Source organism: Lipotes vexillifer, unplaced genomic scaffold (genome assembly GCF_000442215.2).
Source record: "Lipotes vexillifer unplaced genomic scaffold, Lipotes_vexillifer_v1.1 scaffold328, whole genome shotgun sequence".
Taxonomy (NCBI): domain Eukaryota; kingdom Metazoa; phylum Chordata; class Mammalia; order Artiodactyla; family Lipotidae; genus Lipotes; species Lipotes vexillifer.
The window spans coordinates 603,164-613,309 of record NW_006799460.1 but is presented as its reverse complement, the minus strand read 5'-3'; the positions used below and the strand labels follow the sequence as shown (position 1 = coordinate 613,309).

The following is a 10,146-nucleotide window of genomic DNA, read 5'->3' as shown; positions in this document are numbered from 1 at the left end:
TTTCCCTAAAAGGAAATCACAGTAAATACCGAGCTGGATACACAGGAACGTGGGAAAACTTATAAATCAGTCATATACTTATAAATAGTCAGTTCCATTTGCTGCGACCACGCTTCTTGCACGAGCTTTCTTCCCTCCGCGTGCTTCTGGGTTAAAGGGTTTTAAGTACACAGTGTTGCCAGCGGAAGGCAGGAAGGGGGCCTTTCAGGCAGCGGTACAAGCACACCGTCTTAATCAGCCCTTCGACCTTCTTACAATTTAAAGCAGCATGTTTCAAAGTTATGTAGCAAATACCTTTGATTCTCCAATACTTGACATGTAATCTATATGAACTACCACTTTACCCACTTTACCCAAACCAAGATAACACGACACACCAAGACAACAGTTTATCCACTCTTCCCTCACTGCCGAGGTCTAATTAACTTAGAGAGCGTTCGTCTTAGTCTTCAATTTTCAAAAGCACAAGATTGGGTTGTTCAACACTGAGATAACTTGCTTACCACCGCATCCAGGAATTCAATGCACCTCTTTAGATCATGCTTTGTATTACAGAACTGCCTGAAGAGAAGCCTTCCAATTGGCTGCTTGTCACAAAGACTGCTATAGTCCTTCTCTGGGTGAAGACGGACAAGAAACAAACAAATATAAGGTTTTCTGAACCTTTACTGCTTTTACCTGATACGATAAAAGTAAAAAGAAGTCATCGCAGTATTATCTTTGAAACCAGTGTTTTGTTTACTAATTTACATTGGGTTATCAAGAATATTTAAAATTGGGCTTCCCTGGTGGCGCAATGGTTGAGAATCTGCCTGCTAATGTAGGGGACATGGGTTCGAGCCCTGGTCTGGGAAGATCCCACGTGCCGCGGAGCCACTAGGCCCGTGAGCCACAACTACTGAGCCTGCGCGTCTGGAGCCTGTGCTCCGCAACAAAAGAGGCTGCGACAATGAGAGGCCTGCGCACCGCTATGAAGGGTAGCCCCCGCTTGCCGCAACTAGAGAAAGCCCTCGCACAGAAACGAAGACGCAACACAGCCAACATAAATAAATAAAAAAATTTATTAAAAAAAAAAAAAAAAAAAGAATATTTAAAATTGAAGTGCCAAAGGCAGCTGGAAGAAAAGGGGGGGGGAAGCGGGGAAGGGGTGGTATTCCCTGGGGAAATAAGGGACAGGAAAGAGGACAGGGTCTGCCCTTCCACGGCTTCAACCACTCTGTGTGTTTGGCACGAATTATATGCATGTGAAATACACCACAGGAGTGAACTACATTAGATTTCTGAAAACTCTCTTCCATTTTGATACCTTTCTATTCTTTTACAAGTTAACAAATATTATATATGCTTAATGATTTTTTAACTGTTTGTTTTTTTTTTCTCTTTGGTGGGATAATCTGTTGCATACCTTACTTTACCCCAAACAAAACGGATACTGTTATTTGTTTATTTATTTATGGATGTGTTGGGTTTTCGTTTCTGTGCAAGGGCTTTCTCTAGTTGCGGCAAGTGGGGGCCACTCTTCATCGCGGGGCGCCGGCCTCTCACTATCGCGGTCTCTCTTGTTGCAGAGCACAGGCTCCAGATGCGCAGGCTCAGTAATTGTGGCTTACGGGCCCAGTTGCTCCATGGCATATGGGATCTTCCCAGACCAGGGCTTGAACCCATGTCCCCTGCATTGGCAGGCAGATTCTCAACCACTGCACCACCAGGGAAGCCCACGGATACTGTTTTGAGATCAAGGCACTAATATTTGGTCAAAGTGTCACGAGGGATATAAAACAAAATCTTATGTTCAAAATAGGTTCATTAAAACTTCAGCAAAGACTATACTTTCAGGGACCATTTGATTCACTTTGTTGTACAGCAGAAATTAACACAGCATTGTAAAGCAATTATACTCCAGTAAAGATGTTAAAAAAATAAAAAAAGAAACTTCAGCAAGAAAATCAGTTGCTCTTTTAGCAGTGCCTCTGAAGTTGAGCACAATTATGTCCAAGTACTCCTAAAGTAGCTGTAAAAGCTGACGAATTAAATGAAAGTCATGAAAAGAAGGCAAAAGCCATAACAATATCCTCAACTAAAGGCTTTATTAATGTCAAGTATACGTAGGAATTAAATCCTGTTTTGGGTCACTGGAGTTTGCACGTGGAAAATACAGGCAAGGATATAAACACTTTGGTTGCCAATGCACAACTGCTTGATTCAACAAATACCAGCACCAGTTTTGCAAACATTCTACAACCCACCTTGCCCAATTTTGTTACCACATTTTACTTGAGGGATACTCACTAACTACGTTTAAGAAACAAAAGACACAAGGCAGTCAAAAAGTGATGTTTTTAAAAAGTTGAGGGTTTTTAACTCTTTCCTCCCCAAACTCAAAGGTTCAGAAATGTTCCTGGTTTCCACTGAGGTAGCAGATAGAGCACAGGTCTGCCAACCTTCTTACCCAGCTTCCTACTGAAAGGAACAAAGACAAAATCACAACAAAAAGAATGAAACGTGATCTGGAAAAAGAATACAGGGCACCCTCAAGAGAGAAATTTGAGGATTACCTGGAAGAGAGAAAGCCTGTGGGGGCTGGACTGTTAAAGGAACCACCAGCTGAATCTGCAGAGATAAGCAGGTTGCCCGGGTGTCTGGGTCCCAGAAGCCCCTCCCAGGCCTGGACACAATTGCCGACCAAGGGGCTTCTTCAGGCTGAAGCCACGTGGCAGAAAGTTGGGACCCCAAGGGGGAGGCAGAGCACAGCTGAAGAACTACACACTCTGCTGGAAAAGTGGAGCCATGCTGTCCGTGGCCGCTGGAACGCAGGCCCTGTCTGGACGGCACCCCGCTGACGCACCCGCCTTCCAGAACACCATTCAAGAGAGGGGTACAACCACAGAGGAAGCCAGGCCGCCACCGCACAAAGAAACACAGCCCTTAACATAAACCTGAATAAATAATCGCATGTCTCTAGATACAGGGGAAAAGCAGCAGGTAAAAACTAAAACCAAAACCAACTAACCAAATAAACAAACAAAAAAAGCCAGCAGAAAAACTGACCCAGGAGAAAAGGTAATTCAGGCAACAGAAAACTTACCTTTTAAAACCCAATTAGTATCCTCTAGACTAGAGACTGAAGGCACTGCTAGAACATAAAGCATGAAAGAAGCAGTCACAGAACAAGAGTGTGGGCTTAGAAGTTAAATAAAAATATCCTGCCAATGCAGGGGACACGGGTTCGAGCCCTAGTCCAGGAAGATCCCACATGCTGAGGAGCAGCTAAGCCCGTGCGCCACAACTACTGAGCCTGCGCTCTAGAGCCCGCGAGCCACAACTGCTGAGCCTGCATGCCGCAACTACCGAAGCCCGTGTACCTAGAGCCCATGCTCTGCAACAAGAGAAGCCACTGCAATGAGAAGCCCGCAAACTGCAACGAAGAGTAGCCCCCGCTCGCCACAACTAGAGAAAGCCTGTGCGCAGCAACAAAGACCCAACACAGCCAAAAATAAATAAATTTTTAAAAATAAATTAATTAATTAAATTAAAATTTTAAAAGACTGATCAGATTTTCAAAAAGCCCTGGTGCCGGACTAAGGAGTTTCTCTCTCTCCTAGAAGGAACAGATAAAAATAATAACTACACGTAATATTTTTCACCTCTTACTGCGTGCCACTATGATTGTAAGTCCTTTCCATGTATTATTTCGTTTGAACTTCACAATAATACTTACAAGTTGGGCATTGTGAGGACAGCAGAGACCTTATGGGACCTGCTCACTTCTGAGGGCCGTCTGGATCTGGGGCTGTGGAGGAGACGGGGGCAGCGGAGCTGGGACAGGGGGACGGGACAGGGGACCAGCCAGCGGACGAGCAGCTGCTACCAGAGGGAGGTGGTGAGTGTCAGAAGGAGAGGCCAGCTTCCGGTGACAAGTGCATCTCAGAAGGTGACTCACTCCAATTCTGAGTCCCCTCGTGGTGAGGAGACGGCAGCAGGAGGGAGTCTACATTCTTAAAATGATCATTTTGGTTATGTATGTTTTACCACGATTTGAAAAACATTTGTACGTGAATCACTGTAGTCACTTTATTCATAACAGACCAAAAATGAAAACAACTCAATGTCTATGAAATGATGAATGGATAAATAAAGTGTGATATGTCTATACAATGGAATATTACTTGCCAACAAAAAGGAATTAAGTTCTGATTCATGCTACAGCATGCATGAACTTTGAAAAGATTATGTTAAGTGAAAAGAAGCCAGTCACAAGAGATCACATAGTATATGTTTCCCATTTATATGAAATGTCCAGAGTAGGCAAGTCCACAGAGACAGAAGTAAATTAGTGGTTGCCTGTAGCTAGAGGTGGGGGAGGGAATGGGGAGTGGCTACCAACGGGTATGGGGTTTCTTTTGGGTGATGAGAATGCTGTAAATTGAAAAATTGATTGTGATAATGGTCACGCAACTCTGAGAATGTATTAAAAACTATTGAATTGTACACTTTAAATAGGTGAATTGTATGGCATGTTAATTATATCTCAATAAAGCTGCTAATTTTAAAACATAATGAGGAAAAAAATGTAATGACATTAAAATGGCTGGATAGGTCTCTGGGGAAAAAATACTCCCACTTTATACTATCTGAAATTAATTTTGATAGTTAAAATATTTAAACTTTCTTAAAAAGGAACTATAATAGTACTAAAGAAAAGATAGATTTTTTAAAAAATTATCTTAGGGAGTAAAGGTGTCCTCCCTAAGTACAACATAAAGCTCAGAGACTAAGAAGAAAAATATTGATATAGTTGTCTATATAAAAAATTAAAACTTCCATATTGAAAAATACTGCAAGCCAAGAGGCAAAAAGCATAAATATAAAATGTATTCACAACGAATATAAAAGGATAACACCTTTCATATATAAAGAACTTAAAAAAATGAATTAGAGAAAAGCAAATTGAAAAAACCCAATGAAAATGCTCAACCCCAACCATAATTAAAACAAGAGACCATTTTTCAAATTACAGTTTAGTAAAGGTTAAAAACATTGATAACGACCAGTGTTAGCAAGCTCATAGGCAAGGGTAAAGCGCTACAACCTTTCTGAATGGCAATTTGGGAACATCAAAATTTTGAATGCACACACCCTCTGAAATGGAAATCATGTCTCTAAAAAAATACAATTATAATTGCCCTTAGACATGACTCTACTTGTGACTTCTTGTGCTCACGTCAGGACCTGTAGCTAACTCTCTCCTTCTTTACATTGGAGAGTATCCCATGACCCCGCCATACCTTATGTTTTATCTGACTATTCCTTTCCTGAAGTTCTCACCAGTAATTCCTGTCCATACGCATAGAGAACTGTCTGGAAGGAGACTGAGAAACGGTTACCAGTGTTCACTTCTAGAGAGGATGATTGCTGCATTTCTCTTCTGTTCTACCTAGAACAATGGGTATATATCACTTGTTTTTTTGGCCGTGCTCCACAGTACGTGGGATCTTAGTTCCCCGACCAGGAATCGAACCTGCAGCCCCTGCATTGGAAGCGCGGAGTCTTAAACACTGGACCACTGGGGAAGTCCCAGTTCTTCAAAAAGGTTTTTAATGAAAAAGTCAATAGCCATACTTTATAACTGCACATTAGAAAATCTACAGGGTTTTTTCCTGGGAAGAATCGTGACGATATACGGAGAATCTATTAAATAGCATTTGAAGCAAATAAGGGACTAAGGAAAGACCAACATCTAACAAACGAAACAGCACAACGCCAGCCATGACCTCTGGACTCGAGCGCGTGAGGCTTCCTTACTCACCAATCGAATGTCGAAGCTTGCTGCACTGGCTGACGGGGGGCAGCTTCAGCTTCTCCCTCCATTTTTTACTACGACCGCTTTTTTTGCCATATTCTCCTAAATTTGAAAAAAGCAAGGCATTTTTGTAACAATCAGAAACATCCATTTAAAAAAAATAACTTATTTATTCATTTCTGGCTGCCTTGGGTCTTCATTGCTGCGCACGGTCTTTCTCTAGTTGTGGCGAGCAGGGGACTACTCTTTGCTGCGGTGCACAGGCTTCTTATTGCGGTGGCTTCTCTTGCTGTGGAGCACGGGCTCTAGGCGGGTGGGCTATGGCACGTGAGCTCAGTAGTTGTGGCTCACGGGCTCTAGAGCACAGGCTCAACAGTTGTGGCGCACGGGCTCAGTTGCTCCGCGGCATGTGGGATCTTCTGGACCAGGGCTCGAACCCGTGTCCCCTGCACTGGCAGGCGGCTTCCCAACCACTGCGCCACCAAGAAAGTCCCAGCAACATCCATTTCTGACAACTTCATCCACTAATGTAGTCTGTTTGAGTAGCTTGGGTCCCTACGAGGAGTGATCTGGAAGGCACCCTGACGAAGTGTGAAAATCCCACCGAGGCAATCAGTCACTGGCTCTGTCCTTTAGAAATCAGGTGACCTGGACCTTTGTAAGCAGCTCTGCTAAGCCTATATCCAAGTTTGTAAACCAGACCTAATATCGTGCCATAAAGGGCTGCTTATAAATAAGCACCCACTATATATACCAAACACCTTCAAAGTGCAGGAAATACAGTGGTAAAAAAAGACCATTCTAGTGAGGGAGAGAGATTAAAAATCACTTAATGACAAGTGATAAGAAAAAAATTAGCCAATCATATAGTGATAAACGGTGTGAAACAAAATCAAGCAAGGCACAGGCGGAGGGTGTTCTTTGGGCTGAGGTAGGACCAGGAGAGACCCCTCTGGAGGGTCACGCTTAGGCAGAGACCTGGGATGTGAGTCTCGGGAAGGTCTGGGAGAAGAGGACTGTCCCTATCGAGACAAGAATGGTGGGAAAAGCAATTAGATGATATTTTAGAAAGAGGTTTTTAAACAACTGACCTTTAAAAAAAGTTTAACTCCGAGAAACTAGAACCTTCGATTTTAAGCATTCTGAGGAACTGAAGTTTTACTGAATTTTATCCAAGATTAAACATACAGTTGTTTTGTTTTGTCTTGGTGTGGTTTGGTTTGGTTTTGTGATTATTTTTTTAATTATTTTTTATTGGAGTGTAGTTGCTTTACAATGTTGTGTTAGTTTCTACTGCACAGAAAAGTGGATCAACTATCTGTATACATGTATCCCCTCGTTTTTGGATTTCCTTCCTGAACTCTACCCAGAGCATTGAGTAGAGTTCCTTGTGCTATACAGTAGGTTCTCATTAGTTATCTAAAAACATCACAAGTTTTGGCTGGTGACTAAAGCCTCCAGGACTATTGGGAGGAACAGGGAAATCAGGAGGAAGGTCCTGTTTCTCGGGGAAGTGATGCGCTCGCAGTTTGGAGAGGAAGACACCAGAAGATGGGGGGCTGTTTTAGGCTCAGGAGGGAAGGTCTGGCTGCAGACAGAGATTTGACAGTGGGTGCCTAGTGGGTGCAGGTGGGAGACACGGGGCCTTCCTCCTCAGCCTTCCTTTGTGCTCCACGACTCCCTCCATTTCAACTGAGATCGTGAGCCCTGGACTTGCACCCACCCCCCGGACGTCCCAGAGCACCTCAAGGTCAGCTTCATCACCCCCTGCAATCCAGGCCTCTTTCCACACTGAGAATCCTGCCAACAGCTACCGTCTACCAGGCGAAGGAGGCAGGAAACTGGGGTACCATCTAACTCTGTCTGCTAAGCACCGCAGTCAGTCACTCAGGAGGGGTGCACTGCTGCGGTCCCGCGTGCAGGGCCCTGTCGGGCACCAGGCACACCGTGCAGAATCACGGAGGCCAGCCCGGCCTTCCAAGGCGCTCCCGACCGCCCCCCGCAACTGTCCTTTCACGCCAGGGCCACCACTCTCCTGCACCTCCCTTCCAACTGGGCTTCCGACCTCTTCCTCCCTTCCAGACCCTCCCCACTGCCTCTCGGGGTCACCTTCCTAACATGCAAATACAAGCTCACTTCTCCACCGCCTACAGACCCTGAAGGTGTCGCGGAGTCTGAAGATGGAGTGAGAACAGACTGCAGCCCTGCCTGACACCATCCCCAGGCACACCATGCCCAAGCCACGCCACTTACAAAATCTCCATGCGGCTCAAGCAGGACCCCCCTCCAGGAAGCCCACCCTGATTGTCCGAGGGAGAGGCAAGCCTCTCGAGGGCTGAGAGGAGGAGGAGGGTTAGGACAGGTCCACAATACCCTCACCTCTCGAGGACCTTCCCACCTATGGACTCGTTCAATCACCCCCTCGGATGTAGGTACTGCTACTAGTTAGTCCCTTATCTCACACAAGGGACCCAAGCTAAGAGTAAATAACTTGCCACTGTCACACAGCTGGCGAGAGAAGAACCAAGACACACTCAGGCCTGCCCAACTCCAGGAATTCCGCTTAAACAGTACTGTCTATTAATAAGCAGTAAGCTGCAACCAAAGCGGTTTTGGTTTCGTTTTTTTATTTTGAAGTGCAAAAGCATCTAAACTAAAGATTTGCCATGAACACGTTTAGAAAATAAGGTATGTTGGGACTTCCCTGGTTGTCCAGTGGTGAAGAATCTGCCTTCCAATGCAGGCGACGCGGGTTCGATCCCTGGTCAGGGAACTAAGATCCCACATGCAGTGGGGCAACTAAGCCCACACGTCACAACTACTGAGCTCGCGCACGCCTCAACTAGAGAGGGAAAACCCACGCGCCACAACCAGAGAGAAGCCCGTGCGCTGCAACGGAAGATCCCGCGTGCCACAACTAAGACCCCATGCAGCCAAATAAATAAATAAATAAATATTAAAAAACAAAAAAGAAATTAAGGTATGTGTGAAATGAAAATAAGAGTAAACCAAAACTCCCAAGATGTCGGAAATGGTTATGGTGATGACCATAATAATGAGTAGCCCTTATTAGCATTTACTAAAAGCCAGATACTTTTCTTGAAGTTTCTCAAGTCTACTCTCACTAAATCTTCCCATCTGCCCTACAAGGCGAGTACTGTTGCTGAGCACTTGTTACAATCCTCATTTTACAGGTGTGGAAACGAGGGCACAGATGTGTGGAATAATCAGCCCAAAGCTTTACAGCCAGTAAGCAGGGACGCTGGGATTTGAACCCAAATAACCGCCCTGGACAAATGGGGACGCCACCTTTGTCACAGCGGCTCTTTTCCCATCAATGACCAGGACTGCCAAGATAAGTGCACAATGCGAGGAAGAGCTGGCCCCAGCGGGTCCTGGATATTGAGGGGCTTGTGACGTGGTTTTATACCTTGAATGCCATAATTATTTGTATAACATATTTTGTGACGTTACACACCATCCAACTACAATCATGAATTTAGTGTGTATTATTCCAATCCATTTGTAAATATCTCCGTGTGTGCGTGTGTGTGTGTGTGTGTGTGTGTGTGTGTGTGTGTGCAGCCATGAACAGTATCGTATTGTTTTAAAACAAGATTCTTAAACTGGGATCCACAGCAGATATCGGGGTGTCCCTGAATTCAAACTGGAAAAAGAAATCATCTTTATTTTCACAAACTTCCAAGCAAAATTCATCACTTCCTTCTGCTATAAATATAGACAAAAGTACAATCATATTAGCAGTGCCTGTGACTTTATCACCAGGAGAATTCAGATTTTCATGTCACATCATCGTTACTAGAGGTAACTCAAAATATCTTGTATCTCAAACGACTTTGAAATTACAGTATAGGTGCCAGGCCAGCAGCCAGACTGTCTACAAGCACTCATGCGACATGGCCAACCAACCCTTAGGCAGCTCTGTGCGGGGCAGTTAATCGTTCAGACTCCAAGTGGCCAGGTCCCAAGTTCTCATATGGGTGGTCTAGCTACCTACCTTACTCTCTACAATTCCCTACAACTGTACTGATCAACACACGGAAGGAGGTAAGTCAAAGGCCATCCCTCAGTTTACAATCCCCATTTCAGCTGATCAACAAGAGCCCTCACACCGACAGATCTTTAAAAGATGACACCTTAACTTGCCTATGTTTTACATGTATTGCCTTGTCACTTAATGCTCTAATAACAAAGCACATATTGTAACACGAATCCATTAAAAATTGTATAATTATTTTAATATAACTGGCTTCCTTTACAACTGTAGGTAATTAATTTTATTTAGATTAAGAAGCCCTATTCTAGAGGTGGTTAAATTAGCAGGA

The 10,146-nt window shown here is 44.2% G+C and overlaps 1 protein-coding gene across 1 annotated transcript in view; it reads right to left on the bottom strand.

The window, feature by feature from the left end:
- GRK4 (G protein-coupled receptor kinase 4) overlaps positions 1-5,951 on the bottom strand; it is a gene marked incomplete at its 3' end in the record, with an annotated part of 19,788 nt that extends 13,837 nt beyond the window's left edge. The window contains exons 1-2 of the mRNA XM_007471634.1: positions 5,807-5,951; positions 505-616 (exon numbers count right to left, since the gene is read on the bottom strand). Coding sequence (XP_007471696.1) covers positions 505-616; positions 5,807-5,951 — 257 coding nt within the window. The remainder of the gene's footprint in view (positions 1-504; positions 617-5,806) is intronic.
- Between the last annotated feature and the right edge of the window lie 4,195 nt (positions 5,952-10,146).